Consider the following 22,167-nt stretch of genomic DNA (forward strand, 5'->3'; position numbering starts at 1 on the left):
AATTGTCTCTTCATTAAAAGAAAATCGCATGCATGTAAGTGTAAACAAAACAGATCATTTAAACTTCCTGATGGTGTTTGTTGTACTTTTGTGTGACAAGACTGAAACTGAGATTGAAGGAAGCGCAACATTTGCACGCTCTGTGTTCCACACTTGTGTTGTCACGTTTGCTTGGATGCAACAGAATTTTTCTCATGATGGTGATGATAAAATGACAGGAGAGCACACGCCCCTGCACACTCCCTGACGTTTATATTGTGTGACCTGTTTATCATCACGAGGGGAATTCACAGTCGGCCGTGTGTTGGTTTAGTGCGAGCGGCGTGAGCAGCTGCTAGGTAATCTTTCTTCTCTGTCCGTAAGAAGTGATGATGACGAAGTTTGTTCCTCTTCCACTACGATGATATCATCTCTGTAATGTTTTTTAAAGAGGTGTGATTAAGGATTTTTGTTGTAAAATTCCCAACCTAATCAAGGTGACTGAAAATAAAACAGCAGATTAGATGTACAGAGGAAGTGTACAAGAGTACTACTGCTGACAATCCTGCAGTGGTGAAAGTACACTTTTGAGGTACTTGAGTATTTCCATTTTCTGCTCCACAAACTTTTCCAGGGGGAAATATTTTATTTTCTTTACTTCACTGTATTTATTTGATAACTTTAGTTACTTTGCTGATTCAGATCAATAATACAAAATATAAATCAACAAATAAATGATATTGTTGTGTCAATAAAACTTTATTGTTCCCATTCACAAGTCCCCCAGCAGTACGTAGAGTCATTAAAAGAAACTCAACCTTTATCAGCTGCAACATTAAAGCGGTTATAATCCAGAAATATATTGTAATATATGTTCATTCCTGTGCCATTCTGCATAACGAGTACTTTTAAGCTACACAATATTAGATAGCTTAAATTCTCCACAATTTATTTAGTTCATTTTACAAGAAAGAAATTCTGATTTTCTGGGTGCGTTCAATAAGAGAAGAAAAAAAAGTCACATTTTTTCATTTCCCATATTTGCTGAGCAAGAGTTTTGTGCAGAAGGAATTAAAGGTCTGTCCCAAATAAAGGCCGGGTGAGTTCAGTGAGTGAAGCAAATAAAAGCTCTGGCTATTGATTATAAGTTTCACGGTAATTTCATTTATACTTCATATTTTTTGCCAACTAAGACGCTAACATTCAAGTGAGAAATTGTGGCTCAGCAGTTAATGAAGAAGAAACAATAAATTATTTGCATCCACCAAAGTTTAGTTTCCGTCCCAAATATTCTATATGCTGTTATAATAAATGCTTAATTATAAACAGCTTAAAACGTCATGTTTAGGGCAGTTTGACACATTGAACCTTTAAGTTATGCTTGCTTTTGTTATGTCCTTGTGTTTTTGTTATTTTCATTTTATCCTTTATTGTTAAGAACTTTGTAAAGTTTGTTTCAGTCCCAGTTACAGGTCAGATGCATAGTAATGATGTGATCTGATCATAAAGCTGAGGAAGAGTTCAAGGTGACCAACACGACCACATTTCTTAAAGAGTTCAAAGACAAAGGTTCATGCTCACATTCTTATTTTATTTTTAGTAACTTAAACTCATTATTTTCAGGATTTGTATACCACAAAAGCTAAAATCAGTCTGTGTTTATGTCACTTTTATCTCTGCAAACACGCAGAGAGCAACATAATTACTGAATACACAAAATTACTATATTTATAAAAACCATCTATTACAAAAGTGTAGTTTAAAAAGGAACAGTACAATTATCTTACATTAATCTATAAATATACATTATTCCCACTATTTAAATTAAGCACTTTCCTCTGTTTAAAAAATATCCTCACTAATTGTTCTACAGCAGTGACTGATCCACTATAAACTCAGTCAGAGGTCATCTCTTCCCCCAGAAGTTCTCTCGTCTCTTTTGAGCACGCTCCAGCACGGCGGACGCCACGGAGCAGGAAGCTGCCGAACGGCACGACATCACCGACAGGCGGTCGTCTAGGCAACGGGAAGATTTGAAGAATTTAAAAACATTTAAAACAAGATCAATGATTGTTTTTCGTTATTTAAAATGTGTAGAAAGTTGTTATTTTTATTTTTATTTCACCGTCATCAGAGCCGCAGCCTCCTCCTGAACACTGCCGCTCCCTGAACCTCAGACCCAACTCACCTGCGGAGACACGGGTACGGGATTATTTGTGACGTGTACATTATGGATTAGCAATTTACTACAGTCACACAGAGGGACAAAATCCTCATCACATTATATGCAATTTGATAATGATCACAACACACAGTTTATATAAACTGTGATGTGGTCTTTTTTTCCCCCGAAAATCTATAGAGAAACTGAAAATGACAAAATAACTGCTTTCAGTTAATAAAGGGAATTAAATATCTGACCAATGAATAATCTTCTAACAACACAGCCATGCTAGCTGTTCCGTGAGGCTGTACTTACACAGCAACAGGTGAGGACTAAAGACTTTTTACTAATTTCACTGGGAGAAAAGTGAGTGCATAAGACAGAAAAAGGCAACCTTGAACAAACACGTTACAATAAAATTAAAAGCAGGGGTGCTCTGAGCTAAATGCTAACATGCTGATTGATTGGCACTGTTGATGTTCATGCTAATCAGGGCTCAACGTTAAACTTTTCTGCAACTGGCCCCACCGGGCCAGTGGGTTTGAAACTTACTGGCCCTCCTTCCAAAAGTTATTTATCAGTGTTACAACAAAACCAAAGACTTAAAAGTTATGTACATGTACTGTTATCATGTTTAATTGTTTATTAAATACATCCTGGATGTAAAAAAAAAACTAAACTAAATGTAATCAGTTAAAATAAATCAATAATGGGCTGAAGGAACCTTTTAGTTCCTTGAAAAAGAGAACTACCCTCTTCCCCGGGCAGGGACTTTTCTGGGGGGTAAAATAAAGTCCCTGTTCCCTGCGGAGGAAACACAGTGAGTTCCTCCAAAGGTTCCTAGTTCTGGGTAAAGTTCCTGTGGAGGAAATGCGGCTATAGAGATATTTCCATCCATAGAGCTGAGCTGGGAACATGATCATAAATGTAATATTGCCATAAAGCACATCTGCTCACTGATTTGCATAATGGCCTAATATAGAAATAAGATTACAAGAGGGATCGTCAGCTGTGAGGGTAAACAGCTGTTTTATTGTCTCACAGTTCATTTCGTCATGTTGAAAAACCCTCATTACACGAAACATGTAGTGAAATCTGCCACTGAGAGGTTTTCCCAGGTTTAATATGAAATCGGATCTGTTGAGAACACTAGATGAAAAGAAAATGAGAAGGAAGTGAAGAGGAGAGGGGGAGTCCCCGTGAGTGTGTCGGCAGATATTAACAGCAGCCAGGACAGAGGAGGTTTTGTTATTTTAAGATCAGGTAGATACTCCTTTGGTTTACAATTTTAGCAGGTTACAGCCTCAAATTTGGATCAAACCTTATCACATATGAGCAGTTATGTTATAATTTAAAGAAGCTATTCAAGAGAGGAACGTTTTCAATTGGTTTTAGTGGCTTTTTAATAAAATCAGGGTTCCTTCCTCACTTGTTTCTACATTTCCTTAAAACGTTCAAAGCCAAAGCACATGCTGTAATTTTAATCAACTTAGAGATTTATATAAATGTATTTATTATAAGGGTTTTTTTTGTATTCTTCACGCGGGAGTGATGAGGAAGCAGCTTATTTAAAAAGAACAGAAAGAAATCGTCCTGGTCACCGAGCTGATCACAAAATCAATATAAAAACGTTCAATCAATTAATCAACAGTCAAATTGTTGGCAACCATTTTGATAATTTAATAAATTAAATCTTGTTTTTAAGCAAAAATGTGCTGCTTTCTTCTGATGTTAGACGTCAGTTTGGGCTTCAGGAACCAGACAATCAATCGATTAATGCAGAAGATCTGTAATTCAACTGATTATTACTCAGCAATACAATACCAAAACATTCCTGATGTGAAGCTCACCGTTGTGTTGGAAGTCGGGGTGTCTCAGAGTGCCTTGGATACAGTGCGGCGGGGGTGGGACCAGAGGGGGCGGGGCTACAGCGGGTGGAGGCGTTTGCTTCGTCCTGATTGGTTTAGAGGGAGGACTGGCAGCTGGTTTGTGGTCGGGCGAGGGGCCAGATGAAGGTGTGTGAGGGGAGTTATTCTCTGACCACGCCTCCTTCCGTTTGACCGGCACGTCTAGCGCGGTCTCCGCCCCCGCTGCCATAGACACGGCAGACCCGCACCTCTGACCACAAAAACAGTCCCGTAAGTATCACAACAAAATATAATCTTTTTTTCACTAGAAGCACAGTGCATCTAGTAAGAATAAGAACATTGTGGGGCGCAACCCTTACAGGTTCAGTGTGCAAGTTTTAGTGGCATCTAGTGGTGACGGTAGCAAATTACAACGGCTCAGTCACCGCTCACTCCTACCTTTTTATGCCTGTAGGAGAAGCTACGGAGGCCGACGCGCTCAGTCGGTCCTCCATATGTCCAAATTTCTCTTCTTTTCACACTTCTAGTCAGTCCCTCCAGGATTTCTCAGCCTTTATTGTGATTGTTGTGGGCTAAAATGCCTCATATTGCAGCAGCTTTTCTAAAATATTGTGTTGACAGCGGCAATGTTTCGAGCCTTTTTTTGTTTTTGGTGATGAAATTGTGTGAATAATTGAAAACTGCAAAGGTTGATGTGATATTTTTAACTTTATAATTCTACTTGAATCATTACAGGCCCTCCAGGATTTCGCGGCCCTGACACTAACCCTGCATCTTTGAACTAGCTTAACTTACTGCACGTCCTGCACAATGTCATTTATTTTTGTAGGCAAATGTGAGACGTTGGTATCACACATGTCTGCTGCATCATCGTCATTACAGTGCAAAACAAAACAACAAATCAGAACAAGTAAACAACTTGTTCCTTACTCTCCTTTTCACTAATCTAATCCGTGTAAACTCCCTCAGCCAGTCCCGTCGGAAACGGTGTGTTCTCGGATTTATTCGCCGCGGCGAACTCTGACTCTGACTAGTTGACAGTTTGCTGCTGTGAGGGGCCCGGATCTGGTACAGGAGGAACCGGAGATGGAAAACAAATACGTCAGTGGTTCGTTTAGCCATGGTTGACTTTTACAGACCATGAGTTTGACACCACGAAAGCGAGACACGCGTTATGTTATGTTACCCACGCCCTGCCCCTCTCACACGCATTGGCCAACTCTGGCAGACTCGCTCCCTCCTCGTTTTTCAACATGCAATAAAGAGTAAAAACAAGTCAGCAAACTGGCAGGTTGCACATGTGACCAATTAGTCGCAGTCCGGAGCCGTGATAATGTATAACTGATTATAGTGTCACCTGTTTGAATGGTGAAGATTCATCACTGCTCTTCAGTTTTCCCACTAGTATAGCGCCTCCTGGAAGACAGAGGTCAGAGGTCATACACTGTGGTCTGAGCAGTGTGTGTGTGTGTGTGTGTGTGTGTGTGTGTGTGCGCACGCTCCCGTACCGGTGGCAGGTGTGGTGAGGTCATGGTGAGTTCTCTGAACTGGTAGCATCTTCAACCTCGGAGTCGGTAACCTTCCCTCCTCCCTACACACAGACACACACGTACACACAAAACATCCCCCGACACCAAAGACAAACACACAGTTTCAGTTCCTAAGAAACCAGTGTGGCCGCAGAAAAACATCAAAGGAATAAAAACTGCATGAGTTTCAACCAGAAATACGTTGGCGTCTGTGTGAAGACAGACGTCTTTGTGGAAACAGCATTAATAAACTGCAGCTTTACATTCAGATTTGTCCTGATTCCAGCCCCGAAGAACAAAGAAACATCGAACGTATGAATGAAGCGTGAAAGCTGTGGATCCTTTCCCTTCTTTTCCTTTCATATTTACGCTATGCTGGCTAACGGCCCCTTTGGTCATTAATGCAACACGATGCTCCCAGACCGCTGCTGTCCCACATCTACAAACCGACCGACCAACTCATCAGTCGATCAAGTTTGGAGTCTGAACTTTCAACTGTTTTTTATAGAGTTAAAAATAAAAACACGAGCTAGAGCCTGCAGCCAGTTAGCTTAACTTAGCATAAAGACTGGAAACAGGGGGAAACAGCTAGCTTGGCTCTGTCCAAAGGGACCAATATCCTCCTACCAGCACCTCTAAAGCTCAATCATTAACACTTAAAGTCTCGTTTGGGGTTGGGCATCGAGAACCAGTTCAAAGTTGGAACGGTTACTAAATTTCCAAGACGTTCCGAGCGTTTGGATTCTGCTCATCGGTTCCTAACTTTCTGCTTATTTCAGCTCCTGACTGAACTGCAGTGAGTATTTGTCTATAAACGCAGACCCGAGATTCCATAAGAACCAGATTATTATGGAAGAATCAGAATCAATCAAATTTCAACGATACCCGACCTTAAACACATTCAAGTGTAAAAACGTCAAGTTGTGGTCATGCGACTGTTCCCCCGCCATTTCCAGTCTTTATGCTAAGCTAAGCATCTGCTAGCTGTAGCTTCATATTTAAGAGAGAGTTGAAAGTGGTATCAACCAATGTCAAAGACAAGAAGTATCAGAAGAGTAACACTTACTCGTGTGTATTTTCTTCTTCTTCTTCTTCTTCTTCTTCTCCCCAGGCCGTATGCCTTTCAGCAGGAGGGCTTGGAGGTGTTTGTGCTTTTATTTGTGTGTTTTTGTTTGTTCTGGTTATTTCTGCTGACCCCGCAACAGAAGACCTCTTACTGGAGTTACTGGAGCGGCTGAAAACAGAGACAGACACTTATGTAATAAAAGAAACGTCTTCAGAGGACGCTCTCTCCACCCGTCGTGTCTCTCACCTGGCCAGGTCCAGGGCCTCCACACAGGAAGTGCTGCGGTTGTCTGGGTCGTGATCGGAGGCGAGGCGGGGGGAGGGGGGGTCAGTGGCAGAGTCTGTGGTTTCTGTTGGCTCCCACAGAGCGTTGTGTTCAGACAGCAGCTGGCTCATGTGATCTCTGCAGAAATTCGCTCCCCAGGCTCGACGGCGGTACGACAAGGCCTTCTGCCTCAACTCCTTCACCTGCACGGGGACACACAGGAAGTCTTTTAAACGGGATTGGTTTCAAAAATCACGATTACAATGGAACTGTTTGGAATCCGATCATCGGCACCAAAATGAACACGCTCTAGTTTTGGTTTCTGTTGCGGCCACCGTACTTCAGGCGCTTGTTCTGTTGCAGCCATGGTGTGCAGTAAGCAACGCTCAAAAGTGTGGCTTTACTTTATGATGGATAACCTCGGGTCGGCAACACCTGGCAGACACTTATTTCTTGCACGGGAGGATGCACTAAAAATCAACAAGTAGTACACCGTGTTCGACATGCTAAGGCGTTGTCCCTGTCCTGCCTCGTCCTCCTTGGACAACTAACATGTACCTCGTTGCAATCGTGAACTTGTAGTGAAACAACTTGCTTGATTTTAGTTGCTAAGATTGTGGCACAAATGGAATCAGAATTGTTCAAATCAATGCCCAACCCTACTTTCACCTAATACGTCCATGAACTAAGACTCCAGGAGTTAAACTCAGAATCTAAAGATACTGCATGAGGTGAAAAGGACAGTTGCATGTCTAAAAACAACAGGTTAATCACTATAGTTCGACCCGTTTAGCACCCGTTTATCGCAGTTTGCATAACAATTCGGACTTGTTCTCCGAGTCAAATCTCAACACGCTGACACGATACACTTATTTTTAGCTTCAGTGTGACTTACACTTTCCGAGGAGGCCTGATGTCAATAAATGTCCACAAATCCACTTGAACTCAAACAGCTAATTCAGCATACGTTTATGGTGCCAAATGTAAACTTCAAACAATATTTATTCCTACAAGTTCAAAAAACTTAATTAATCTCTCTAGGGGCAATTAGGTAAGAGCAACATGTACCCAAAAAACAAATACACAATGCAAAACACACACATTACACAACATACAACCAAGCAAGTGAACCCAGAACCTGAATAAATAATAGTAAAATGCCAGTAGATAATGTAATGTGCAATATAAATACTACACCCTGCAGGGAGAAAAGATTTGGAGTGGTGGTTGCACGCAGGTAGTGCATGACGACGCCCAGATGGCAACAGAGTGAATTCACTTCCGGAGCATGGCCCGGAGAGGCTAAGATACTATATACTATGTATATATTGATATGACTGCGTGAATGAAGCTGTGCACAAGTTGTAGCAGCATTTAAGGTTTGTGTTTGACCAGTTAGCACCTAATTTGACTCAACTCCTGAACCTGTACATGAGAAAGATGAACCATGCAGACTAAATCCTGAAGGCCGGTTCTTAGTTCTTTGACTCAAATTAAAATGCATTTCAGAGATGAAACGTTTATTAATCAATTTGTTGTTTATTCTGCAGCTATTTTGATCATCAAACAAAAACACAAAACAGATTCCACGTTCTCGCAGGTTTAAAGGGAGAAATGATTTAAAAAGGTTTGTGCAATCACAACGGGTTACAGAGAGTTCATATCAAACACATTAAATACTTCAACTCTGCTTTAATCATGAAATGTGTCTGAGTTGCAGCTTTTGCAACACCTCACTCACTGATTCTGGTAATCCTTCACATTAACCTGACCCTGACCCCAGTCCTCAAAGCTAACCTCAGCCCTAATCTAAACCTCAATCCCCATGACGAACAATACGGCTGACACATTGACGGCTGCTGTGCTGACTGACAGGAGTCTGTATAGGTTTTATTGTGTCCTCTGAACCAACAGCACCTCACGTCAGCTGAAAGCTTCCCTCCGCATACTGAAACTCTTTAGAGGCCAGACTCACCGCAGGGATGGAAAGTTAATGGGACGCTTACACGTCATCCACAGATTCATCAATTTAGTTTATTTAAAGAAATAATGTACAATTAAAATAAGCTGCAGCATTAGTTTCTGTGCTCTCCACCAGAACAAACTCCAGTTGTGCATAACCCTGAGCTTTTATTAGGTCCACCTATTTAAAGCTAAAGCAGCTCTGCAATGAATTCTCCCTTCATGAAAGTTTCAATGTTCTGTTTTCTGTGTTGGGAGAAGTTTCAAATCTTTTATATCAATGAGAGCAGGTTTGGTTTCTTCCACCCCCAAAAAAGATGCTAATGCTTTTTATTTAGACTAATTTATACAAAACCAGCAATTAACAATTAATGCATTAATATTAGGTTTCATTAAACTGAGTTCAGGCTGCATTAACATCTCTAAACAGCAAAGATATATAAAATAAATAAAGCCTGTAAATACTTTCATGTTAGTCACGAAAAAATTACTTCTGGTCCCGGACAGACTTACTGTACTTCACTAATACAAATACATATTATCGCCTCTAAATCACAACACGCCCTTCAATGAGGGTAGACTAAATAACATACACACCTTTTTCTATAATGCAATACAGTTCAACATCTTCACAAACTACATCCTTCAACACGGCCTCTAAAAAAACTCATACAGGGTGGAACGATTGCAATTATTAACAGATATTGCGAAATGAGTCACGATATTAAAAAGCCATTTTTGCATTTCATTTTTGCTAAATAAAATATAAAAATTGTGTCCCATTTTTTGCTGGGGTCTGCACCAAACAGCACGTTCCCTCTGGAAACTATAAATAGTAGGCCGGGGGCGTCTCTGTAGCACCACAATGCTTCATATATATGGTACGTTGTGACACATTTTATCAGCTCCTGCAATTTAGATAATGCACTTGGCCACATCGAGATGTGATCGAGATCCAACCCTAATTTCACATCACACATCGTTGAACATGTGCTGCTCTGACAGCCTCCACTCTGCTGGTTTCAGGTTCCCAGCAGATGCTGAACCTGCTGCAGAGATTTGCTCCCAGATCAGGTCTGGCTCACGGTCCAGTTCATCCGGAAGCTGTCGGATGGGGTAGAGGTACGGGATCTGTAAAGGCCAGTCAAAGACTTCCACACCTAAACATTTCTTCATGGAGCTGGCTTTGTGCACGGGGGTGTTGTGATGTTGAAACAGGAAGTGGACTAACACAAGCTGTTGCCACAAAGTTGAAAGAACATTTTTGTTAAGATTTGGCCTTTACTGGAACTGAAGGGCCCAAATCAGCAGGCACATCCCCGGTTACAGAACAGGGCAATACAGTGTAACAACATCTTTAGATATTAGGAAGGAAAATGTAAGACTAAGAGCTGAAGAAACTGTTTTCCCTTGCACAGGTGTTGGGAATGTACTTTACGCTGTTCGTCTGCACCTGTTTGATGTTTTTATCTGAACTGATGCCAGCTGAATTTTGCAGATTTAAAGTAGAAAAGTTGAAAAGTGCTTCGTCTTGCAAAAAGCAGCTGTCCCCTTCCTCAACGACACTTTCCACAAGACTGGTGGGAAGCTACCTGTGTGTGTGTGTGTGTGTGTGACTAACAGTGAGTTGTTTCCCTGAAATGAAGCTCTGTGGTTTCAATGCTGACACTCAGCACTCTGAGTTTCCATCAGCAACACACACACACAAGCACACAGTTTAGCTAGCTGGCAGGCACAAATCCCCCGTCTACCACATGAAGGAAGCTGATCAAGGGAATAATGATCAGTCAGATCAACCGTCCTCTCTGTGAGGTGCTGAGAGGTGCAGGTGGACAAAGTGCTGCAGAGTTTAATTTTAGCTAAAAACATACACAAAAGTGGTCAAACCTTTAGTGAAGGTGGTTCAGAGAAGATAACAACTACTAAAAGTCACTCTGTATCACCATGGACCCACTTTAGTTTATTTATGTCCCACATACACCGTCCTCAGTGTTTCCTACAAGATATTAAGAGACGATGAGATGGTGGGGGGTCCTCGGACCCTCTGGGCGGGTTTTTTGTACATTTTCAAGTTAAATGCATTATTTTGGTGCAAAATTAAGAGGTTATCTATGAAAAACTTTGCACTCTTATAAACAATATTGTGCTCTAATAAACTATTTAATCATAAACCCATTGTAGAGCTATAAATGGTGATGAAAAAGCAACAAAAGTCAACTAATTTATTTAGTGTTTTTCGAGCAACCCTAAATCAAAGACTACAAAATAACTAATTTTCCTAACATTTTATATTTTTTAAATGGACCCATGTAATATGTTTTATACTTTCTGTTAATATAATCCAATTAATCTTATTTCCATCCGGTACAGACGCCTTATTTTGAAAACCGTACGTTGTCACATGTGTTTCCTCCTCGCGCTAAATCCATCCAGTCCCACCCGGTTTGATAAAAAATGTTATATGTGGTTTCTCGTCCTCACAGTCTCTCTTCAGGTAAGACTCTCATCCTGCAGCCCTTGTCTTTGTAAAGAGACAAACTGACAGGATAAAGTCTCTAACCTGCCTGTCAGCTCGCTCTGGGCCACTTCAGTTACCATAAAGGCTTGAATACGTGTGCACTCCACATTTAGGTGCAGCTAGCTTCATCGCCTTCTCAGAAACGAGTGACAGAAACAGACCGTTAACGTTACCGTAGTTACCTCAAAAGAAAAGTGGTCTTGAGTCGGATGCCAAAGTGTGTGAGATGTGTAAAAATATTTTCGGTTCATTTTGATATTATGGCGTAACCAATTAGTCTTGTTCATTAATGAAAAACACTGCTGTCCTGCTGCCCCAAATACTCACTAGAGCAGCTGCTGTGCGAAAGTACTGAGAGAGAGACATCCAGGTTCTTACAGAAATCTCTATGAGAACCCGGTTTGTAAGTGACGATGGTCTTGTGGAAGAAATGCTCATTTTTTTGTAACATTGTCACATTTTTATTAATAAAGGGATTTTTTAGCATCTGAAGAGCCTCTTGTGTGTTTTGTAAGTGTTTAGGCATTTTTACTATAATAAGGGACTGTTTCTCTTGGCTACTTACACCTACACCAGACTACTTCTTAAAAAGTCTGGATTCAAGAGTGCAAACCCTTTTATGTTTGTTTCTCATAGTTTTTGTTTCCATGTTTGAGCTCTGGTAACTAAATCCAGCTGAACAGCTCGTAAGCTAACTGGAGCTGTTTGAAGATGTATTTTTCCTCTTTAGAAAAGACGATTTTTTTTTATATAAAGTGAATTGAGAGGCAGAAAACCCAAATGGGCATATTTAACGCCTCCACCTATAGTTATAGTTTCCTCCTGCTTCCAGCCTATATGCTAAGCTAGGCTAAACATGACCTTTACCTACCTCCTTACTGATATCCAGCTTCTAAACGAGTCCAGTAATAAACACAGTTACTGACCCCGCCTCTCATTATGACGCGCACTTAACAAGACTGAACCCTGACCTGAAGGGCATCGCTGTGTGTGGCTCCGCCTTCCTCCGGGATCCTGTAGAGGGGAGAACGAAAGCTGGACTCATACTCAGTCAACATCCTGTCAGACAGACAGACAGACTCATAAACATAATGAATTTACAATAAACAATAAGACACGTAAAACACAGAAACACACCTGTGTCCTCTCTGCACCTGAGGAGGAGGAGGAGGCGTGGCATCATCTTTCTCCGGATTGGGGCGGGGCTTCTTCACTGACTCCTCCCTCCTCTTTTTGTTGCTCTGCAGATGAACACAGCTCATTCAGGGCTTCTGTTGTGAAGAGTTAAATGACTGTAGGAAGACATATCACCTCCACTACAGCAGCTGATAAACTAAAAAGTTAAACCACCACCACTGTGTGGGCACAGAAAAAAAATAATACTACAGATCCCATTAAAAAACTGTTCCTTTGTCAATGTACACACATCTGAACCCAGGCGCGGCGCCCTTGGTGATAATTTAAAAGAGGTGTTTTAATGAACACAAGTGACATAAATATATGTTATAAACCAGGTTTTACTAAATGATAGTATATATTAGTTTAATTAAGTACATGCTAAACGTACTTTCTGTTGCCTTTTAGTTCACGGTTTACCATTTACAGAGTTTGCTTTCGTGGGAGCTGCCGTTGTTGTGTGACGTCATGCAGCTGCTTCTCCTGAAGTCGGGGTACATATTGTTTCCCAGAGTTCACATTCGTTGTACTTTTTCTATTTGGAAGTTGGACATTTCTGAGTTCCGAGTTGCCTGGAAGGCAGCATTAGATCAATCAACTACAGCACTCCTCTCAGCCCAGCAGACATGTCTGACGAACAGCGACTCCTCAACTCGCTCCTGGACTCGTGTCTTTTGTTGAAACATGGTGTTTAACCCACGAACATCTAGGGCTTATGGGAAACGGTATTTGTTAAAGGCCGTTAAAAAAACATAACTACTGCCGTATATATTTTAGACGCTAGTGCCCATGGGTTTTTAGCCTCCTCGTCAGCGTGTCCGCCTCTCGTACCCGAGGTCACCCGTTCGAGTCAGGACCACAAAGAAACCAAATGAAAGAATAAATAAACTCTGCTCCAGGGCTGGAGGTTTAGCTATTAGTGTCAATGAGGTTTTCTTATTCCTTGAACAGAACCTGGAAGTTCTGGTTTAAGCTATTTTAAAATCTTTTCCTCTGCTTGAAAACTGGCAAAACTGTTGAAAGTTCCAACTGAGCAGATGTGTGTAAAATAAAACAGTAGAAACTAGAAAGCTTCATTCAGTAAATTAGTCAAGTGCAAATTCAAGCATCCTGTGTTGGTGTGACAGGAAATGAAATCTAAATCAACAGTAGGCGGCAGTGGTCATTCATACAGAAACAAGTACCGCAACAGAACGTGTGTGTGTGTGTGTGTGCGCGCTCTACCACGTGTGTGTGGAACAGTGGGACTCTCTGCTGTTCTAGTAGTTTCCGAAGGCGGGGCTTAGGAGGCGGGGCCAGACCCTGGAAGCTCCGCCGATACTCAGTGTCCATGGAAAAGGGGTTCTTCTTAAAGGGGGGCACAAATCTGCTGCTGGAGTGAAGCACCTGCAGGGAGGGGTTAAAGGTCAGCAGCAGTCACTAATGACCAGTCACTTAAATATTAATCAATAAATAAAGGACCAATGAAGAGACTTTTTTTAACTGAATGACTCACTGAAACATTTCAAAATCAATAGATAAACCAGTTTTATCAATAACTAACATAACAGTTAACTCATCAGTTACTCTTCAGTTAAATGAAACCGGTCTACCTCCACCTAGTGGACACGCAGCTGAACTACAGGTCTTTAAACTCACTCTGGATTCTCTCTTTTTGTTTTTCTGTGCAAAACACAGCACACACACAAGTACAACCAGCTGAAGACGACAGTCTGTCTGAAGTTCTGTTGGATCACGTGGGTTTCTGTTAGACCGCCACACTGAAATCTTTTAGTATAAAGTGTGCGGTCCTGCGTCTGGACTGAATCGTCTAGTGTGTGTTCTTAACAATAAAATATTAAAAATCGGTTAATTCTGTCGTTATGTCTGCGGCATCCCACATTGTGAAAGTCCTTTAGTGTGCATGAGGCATTAGGTAACATGAGTCAGCCGCCCGCCGTGACTGCACAAATGAAACTGACAGAATCACTCAATCACAAGAAAGAAACGAACCACCGGGTCCACTTAAAATTGCTTTCATTGTTTCTCAGCCAAACACAGTGTCTAATCTTGGTGCTTGTGTTCTGTGCATTTTCTTCCCCATAAATGTTTTATTTGTTTCGAGTCCTGCATTGTTTACATCCACGTTTGCTAGCAAGCAGTCTTCTTCTTCCTCCTCGGCTTTGTTGGTGCATTGTCATGCTTGTTAGCAAGTTACCAGCAACAACTGTCCATGAGCGGTTCTGCTCATTAAAGGTTTGCTCTATCGTGCTCCATGTGGCCACAACACCTTTAAAAGGGTCAGTACCGGGGCCGATACCAATGCGGCTTATCAGATCGGTCATTCCTAGTTAGCACCATTTTGTGTTCAGGATGACATACTGAAACTTAGTTATGTTGAGAGGTGGACATTAATTGTCCCTTTTATAAGATCTTAAAATATATAAAGCATTTGGGAGTTGTTGTTAGTAAGGGGAAGTATTTGCTAGCAGCATGCAGCACCTGTCAGACTGTCAGTATGGGTTTCACATGTGGTAGTGCCAGTGTTCAGTACTATTTGGTAATATCGTACCTGTTCTGCAGTCAGTAGGGGTGAAGCAGCAGTCGCGGGTTTCTTCCAGCCAAACTGTCTGAGGTACTCTGACCTATGACCTCCTGACCTTTGACCTCCCGACCTCAGCCCCGCCCTCCACCGCAGAGCATGCTGAACCTGCAACACAGGATGGAGGCAGAACTGTTCATTTATATTTTCAGTTAAGGTTTATTTAACTGAGAGGTAGTAACTCGGATTACAACTACATTTAGGCTCACCTCATTGGCCGAGGGCTGCTGTCCATCAGGCGCTGCTGTCAAAGGTTGGCTAAGGTGTGGTTGGCTGTCAGGCTTGGAGGGGTGGGGCTTCACTGAGGAGACAGAAAAAGAGCAGTGGGATGTATTGTTATCAACCTCCAGGGCTGAAAAAGGAAGCCAACCCAAGAGTGGCAAAAACAACAGTTCTCTTCAGAAACCTATGGGTTCTGACACGGATACGATGGTATGTCTATGTTTTATAGTCTATGATATTTACCAGATTTTCCATTGGCTCCTGGATCTCTTGCAGACCCAGAATCTCCAGCAGGTCGTGGTCCTGCTGGAGGTCCTGAGTCTGCAGTAGGTCGTGGTCCTGCTGGAGGTTCTGGGTCTGCACGAGATCCAGGGTCTTCTCGTGCTCCAGGAGGTGTTGGGGGTTGTGGCTCCAGGGAAGGTCCCTTCCTGTGGGCTGAGTGACTCTTGGAGGCTGGTAATGAAGCGAAGGAGAGGAATTAGGACATTTAAAGAACACATTATTAGCTTACACAGGATGCTAACGCTAGCATACTAACATGCTAAACGGCAGTTTTTATACAAACTAATATTAGACAAAATAAATGTGTGTTCATATTCTAATGTAAATGTAAATGCGCCGTACTTGTATAGCGCCTTTCTGGTCTTTTCGACCACTCAAAGCGCTTTTACACTACATCTGCATTCACCAGTCACTGAGCCTAAGTGCTCAAACAGAAACTAACATTCACACACATTCATACACTCGCAAAACAGCCGTCAGGGGTAATTCGGGGCTCTACCTCTGGAGCCACAGCCGCCCCATGTTGGTAGTTTTAACCTAAATCTTGTTTATGTGTTAACATTACATGCTAAAAGCTAGCAGGTTCGCATGCTAACTGTACACATATTAAATAAGCTCAAAGCTCAGCCAAACTGCACAATAATGGGTGTTGGGCCAAGCTTGAAAAAGATGATAAACCTGCTTTATTGGGTTCTTATTTTAATACTTATCTGGGGGGGATTCTCATCAGTTTGTTCCTACCCGAAGTTCTGTGTGCTTGAGGAGTCGGCTGAGGGAGAATATGGTGCGGATCTGGAGGACAGAGGAGAGAGCTGCAGGACTGAATACCACCAGGTTCGAGCCTTTTTCGACGTTGGAGACTCGGTTCTCTGCTGATACCTGAGAAAAAGACATGTCAAAGACAAGCAGTAATTTTAGATTTTTAGAATACTAATTATCAAATTCTTTGTTGTTTTTCTCTTTTGTATTTCTAAGTGAATATCTATGTGTTCAAAGATTGTTCCACTTTTGTTTTTGATTTATTGTTACTAAAACTTTGGCTCAATTAAAAATTCAACTTTACTGAGAGGAGATAATTTGACGATGGAGCACAGAAAAGTGTAACGTTGGCAATAGGTTATGATAAAACATATTCTGCATTTGTAAAACTGCAACACAACAAAACAAAAAAGAGCTTAGCTCCAGTCATATTTTAGTTCCATGTGGTAGGAAAGCTGAAAGATCAAGGACAAACTTCCTCCTGTATCTGCAGCATGTTCAGATTAAAGTTTGTCCAATCAGAGCTCAAATCAGGTTTCTTACCCATCTGGTCGGAGCGCAGGCCGGCCAACCGAGCACAGCGCTGAGGAGACACACTTCTGGACCTGGAAACCCTGTAGCTCTTTTGGTATTCACTCTGACCCTGAAAAAAAACACACAAATATAATAATAATCTTTATTTGTAGAGCACTTTTCAAAAACAAGTTACAAAGTGCTTTAACAAGTGTAAAGACAATAATACCCAAAAAACAATACAAGATAAAGAAAAGACTAAAACACACGTTTAAGATAAATATAAAATTAGTAAAATACAATAAAATAAAAGGGATAAAATAAAGTCAGATAAAATCGGGAAAGGCTCTCCTATAAAAGTATGTTTTAAGAAGGGACTTAAAAGAGTTCACTGACTCAGCCGACCTGATTTCCTCGGGCAGGCTGTTCCAGAGCCTCGGGGCCCTGACAGCAAACGCTCTGTCCCCTTTAGTTTTCAGTCAAGACTCTGGAACAGACAACAGACCTCTGCCCGAGGATCTCAAGGTACGTGCTGGTGCGTACGGGACTAAAAGGTCAGAAATATAACAAGGCGAGAGGCCATGAAGAGCTTTAAAAGTGATCAATAGAATTTTAAAGTCAATTCTAAAACATACTGGGAGCCAGTGTAATGAAGCTAAAATAGGAGTAATGTGGTCATATTTCTTTGTTCTGGTTAAAAGCCTGGCAGCTGAGTTCTGGACAGTCTGGAGTCGATCAATAGATTTTTGGGTTAAACAGGTGAAAAGGCTGTTGCAATAATCCAGGCGTGATGAGATGAAGGCGTGTAAAATGGTCTCGGTGTCCTTAAAAGTTAACATAGATCGAATTTTAGCTAAATTTCTAAGTTGATAAAAACATGATTGAACAAGCTTTGTGGTGTGCTGCTCGAAATTTAAATTACTATCAAACCAAACACCAAGGTTCTTTGCCACAGGCTTAATGTGATTTACTAGGGAACCATCTGCTGGGACCCGATGACCAGGATTTCTGTTTTGTCTGAGTTCAGCTGGAGGAAATTATTTGACATCCATTTTTTAACTTCACAAAGGCAGTTGTTAAGTGAACTCAGCATTCCAGGGTCTGTGGATCTGACAGGCAAGTATATTTGTGTGTCATCAGCATAAATATGAAAAGAAATGCCATGTTTATGGATAATATGTCCAAGGGGAAGCAGATACAAGGAAAACAAAATGGGTCCTAAGACCGACCCCTGAGGCACACCATATTTAACTGGACAGAACGAAGAGACATAGTTGTTTACAGACATGCAAAACTTCCTATTTGACAGTTAGGATGAAAACCATTCTAGGGCAGTACCAGAGATCCCCACCCAGTGCCTCAGTCTGTCTAACATGATGTTGTGATCAATGGTGTCAAAAGCAGCGCTAAGGTCCAGGAGTACCAGGACTGAGCACATGCCTTCATCAGCAGACATTAAAAGGTCATTGGTGACTTTAAGCAGGGCAGTCTCAGTGCTGTGGTACTTCCTAAAACCAGACTGAAACTTTTCAAATATTTTGTTATTTTCCAGTACAGTGAGCAGCTGTTTGGACACAATTCTTTCTAGAATCTTTGCAATAAAAGGCAGTTTTGAAATTGGTCTAAAATTTTGTGAGAGGGAGGGATCTAAACCAGGTTTCTTTAAAAGTGGGTTCACGCAAGCCGTTTTAAAATAATCAGGGACACAACCGGTAGATAGGGAGCTGTTGAAAACAGACATCAAATGGGGCCCAACAGAATCTATTACCTTCAGCAAAAACTTTGTAGGTATTACATCAAGTGGGCTGGAGGACAATATACAGTGCCTTGCGAAAGTATTCGGCCCCCTTGAACTTTTCGACCTTTTGCCACATTTCAGGCTTCAAACATAAAGATATAAAACTGTAATTTTTTGTGAAGAATCAACAACAAGTGGGACACAATCATGAAGTGGAACGAAATTTATTGGATATTTCAAACTTTTTTAACAAATAAAAAACTGAAAAATTGGAAGTGCAAAATTATTCAGCCCCTTTACTTTCAGTGCAGCAAACTCTCTCCAGAAGTTCAGTGAGGATCTCTGAATGATCCAATGTTGACCTAAATGACTAATGATGATAAATAGAATCCACCTGTGTGAAATCAAGTCTCCGTATAAATGCACCTGCTCTGTGATAGTCTCAGAGGTCCGTTTAAAGCGCAGAGAGCATCATGAAGAACAAGGAACACACCAGGCAGGTCCGAGATACTGTTGTGGAGAAGTTTAAAGCCGGAGATACAAAAAGATTTCCCAAGCTTTAAACATCCCAAGGAGCACTGTGCAAGCGATAATATTGAAATGGAAGGAGTTTCAGACCACTGCAAATCTACGAAGACCCGGCCGTCCCTCTAAACTTTCAGTTCATACAAGGAGAAGACTGATCAGAGATGCAGCCAAGAGGCCCATGATCACTCTGGATGAACTGCAGAGATCTACAGCTGAGGTGGGAGACTCAACAATCAGTCGTATACTGCACAAATCTGGCCTTTATGGAAGAGTGGCAAGAAGAAAGCCATTTCTTAAAGATATCCATAAAAAGTCTCGTTTAAAGTTTGCCACAAGCCACCTGGGAGACACACCAAAAATGTGGAAGAAGGTGCTCTGGTCAGATGAAACCAAAATCGAACTTTTTGGCAACAATGCAAAACATTCTGTTTGGCGTAAAAGCAACACAGCTCATCACCCTGAACACACCATCCCCACTGTCAAACATGATGGTGGGAGCATCATGGTTTGGGCCTGCTTTTCTTCAGCAGGGACAGGGAAGATGGTTAAAATTGATGGGAAGATGGATGGAGCCAAATACAGGACCATTCTGGAAGAAAACCTGATGGAGTCTGCAAAAGACCTGAGACTGGGACGGAGATTTGTCTTCCAACAAGACAATGATCCAAAACCTAAAGCAAAATCTACACTGGAATGGTTCACAAATAAACATATCCAGGTGTTAGACTGGCCAAGTCAAAGTCCAGACCTGAATCCAATCGAGAATCTGTGGAAAGAACCGAAAACTGCTGTTCACAAACACTCTCCATCCAACCTCACTGAGCTCGAGCTGTTTTGCAAGGAGGAATGGGCAAAAATTTCAGTCTCTCGATGTGCAAAACTGATAGAGACGTACCCCAAGCGACTTACAGCTGTAATCGCAGCAAAAGGTGGCACTACAAAGTATTAACTTAAGGGGGCTGAATAATTTTGCACGCCCAATTTTTCAGTTTTTTATTTGTTAAAAAGGTTTGAAATATCCAATAAATTTCGTTCCACTTCATGATTGTGTCCCACTTGTTGTTGGTTCTTCACAAAAAATTACAGTTTTATATCTTTATGTTTGAAGCCTGAAATGTGGCAAAAGGTCAAAGTTCAAGGGGGCCGAATACTCTCGCAAGGCACTGTATATGTGGTTTTGGTAAAACACTATTCAAACTATATATAGACATATTTTCAGTATACAAAACTTCATAATAATTTCAGATATTTACAGCTAAAACCCTTCAACGATTAGATGATGAACACTTTCAATAATCGATTAATTGTTTAAGATTGTGAAACACTCTCTGGTTCCAGCTTGCTCCAGACTTGCTGCATTTATATCATTTTAAATGTATATTATGTATAAAAGCATTTCTTACTATTTTCTAATGATCAATAGGGTTATAATCAAGAGACTAATCAATGAATGAAAATAATCATCAGTTGCATCCTTAAGTGTCACAGATAATCCTAAACACCCCATCAGCATTTCTCATATCTTAAAATCAATCTCAAAACTCTTTATTCAATCTGAGTGATGAGACAGAACAATAAAAAAGTAAATAATAATGATTTTCCACATTTATCTGACATTTTCATAAACGCCATGTTGTATGAATTAACTGAACAATCATCAAGGGATTAATCAACAATAAAAAATATTGCTACGAAACAACAACAATACTAAATGATAATCTATAGAGATAATATAACGGATCAATCAATATTTTAATAACTACTATTAAATACAGAGCAGTACTGATGAAGTTTGTCATTAGCAGGTGTACCTCTCGTGCAGGTGAGTGTTTGCTCAGACAGTCAATCTGATGCCGATTACCTGGATTAGCTCATTGCATGAGATTAAATCACATTAATCCTGACTCTGCAGTGTCGTGCAGGGTTCTGTCCGGTACACCGGGACCGGGACAGGTTCACTACATCTCAAACTGTGTGTAATTTAGATCCTGCCTGTTCATGAACACTGCAGTTAGCGAACTGCGTCCGTTAGCATCGGTTTGTTTGGCTAACCTGTTGCTAATGCTAACACCTGACGCCTACCTTGAAGCGGACGGTCATGGCGCGCGCTCACCGCCGACAAAAAAAAACAGCACGGGGAGTCACTCCCTTGTCATGTTGTTTGTTATTATATTAACTAGCTGGTAAAACATCGTTTAACTAACTAACTAACTAACGAGCCGCATGCTTTGCTAGCTTCCCTGCTCCTCCTCTGCTTCAGTCACGGAAACAAGCTGCAGCCGTTGTCATGGCAGCTGAGCGTTTCGCGCAGGCGCAAGACAGGCGGCAGTTGATAACTGACGTCAGCTATATTGTAGTCTTTTTATAGTTTCCGATTGTAGTCCTTTAAATGTATAATAATGACCCCTCTCTCTCCCTCCTAACTGTTTGATGTTAACATTTTTGATCAATTAACATTTTTAATAATCAATTTGGATCCATTTAATTTAGAATAAGCTTATAATTTATTTGCTTCTGTTAATACTGCAAATATCCACATCTATTATATTCTTAGATGATTTTATATTCTCTACTTCTACTATTATGTCTATTCCTTTTATGCCTTTATACGGAGCCCTGGAAGAAACGCTGAATGGAAAAAAAAAATTCTAATTAAAAGAAGGCCACAATATTTTACCTTGTGGCCACCAGATACTACCTACTTCCCACGTTTTAATTACGTTGAGGGAAATTATCACATCTCGTGGCCATGAGGTAATTAAAACGTGGGAACGAGGTAGTATTATTCTCATTAATACATGGGAATGAGATGCTACCTAGTTAGTTCCCACGTTTTAATTACCTCGTGGCCATGTTTTAATGTAAATAATAATAATTTTCCTTCATCGATTATTCCAGGGCTTCGTAATAAGTATTCTGATTCTGTGACATACTCACAATAGCGTGAAGTGACTCTGGATATTGCTAAAATTCTTTGTCTCTGAATTGTATAAAACAACAAGACCAAAATACACTTGA

At 41.0% G+C, this 22,167-nt stretch overlaps 1 protein-coding gene across 4 annotated transcripts; it reads right to left on the bottom strand.

Moving 5' to 3' along the window:
• Positions 1-1,549: 1,549 nt before the first annotated feature.
• mdm1 (Mdm1 nuclear protein) lies at positions 1,550-21,423 on the bottom strand. 4 transcript variants are annotated; one of them, XM_038709287.1, is made up of 16 exons: positions 21,232-21,423; positions 16,914-17,013; positions 16,353-16,490; positions 15,573-15,782; positions 15,317-15,408; positions 15,078-15,215; positions 13,751-13,912; positions 12,488-12,591; positions 12,322-12,364; positions 6,853-7,073; positions 6,607-6,774; positions 5,520-5,602; positions 5,369-5,427; positions 3,994-4,261; positions 2,105-2,167; positions 1,550-1,995 (listed from the first exon to the last, which is right to left on the bottom strand). In XM_038709287.1, the coding sequence occupies exons 1-16, from the start codon at positions 21,247-21,249 to the stop codon at positions 1,886-1,888; spliced, it is 1,977 nt and encodes a 658-aa protein (XP_038565215.1). In that variant the 5' UTR covers positions 21,250-21,423; the 3' UTR covers positions 1,550-1,885. The 4 variants fall into 4 exon arrangements, with proteins under 4 accessions (XP_038565215.1, XP_038565214.1, XP_038565217.1 ...); XM_038709286.1 differs by having other exon boundaries at positions 12,322-12,409; XM_038709289.1 differs by lacking the exon at positions 21,232-21,423 and adding an exon at positions 21,011-21,223 and having other exon boundaries at positions 12,322-12,409.
• Positions 21,424-22,167: the final 744 nt, after the last annotated feature.

Source organism: Micropterus salmoides, unplaced genomic scaffold, assembly GCF_014851395.1.
Source record: "Micropterus salmoides isolate LMB-PRFRI ecotype aquatic unplaced genomic scaffold, ASM1485139v1 Ms_hic_scaffold_9, whole genome shotgun sequence".
Taxonomy (NCBI): domain Eukaryota; kingdom Metazoa; phylum Chordata; class Actinopteri; order Centrarchiformes; family Centrarchidae; genus Micropterus; species Micropterus salmoides.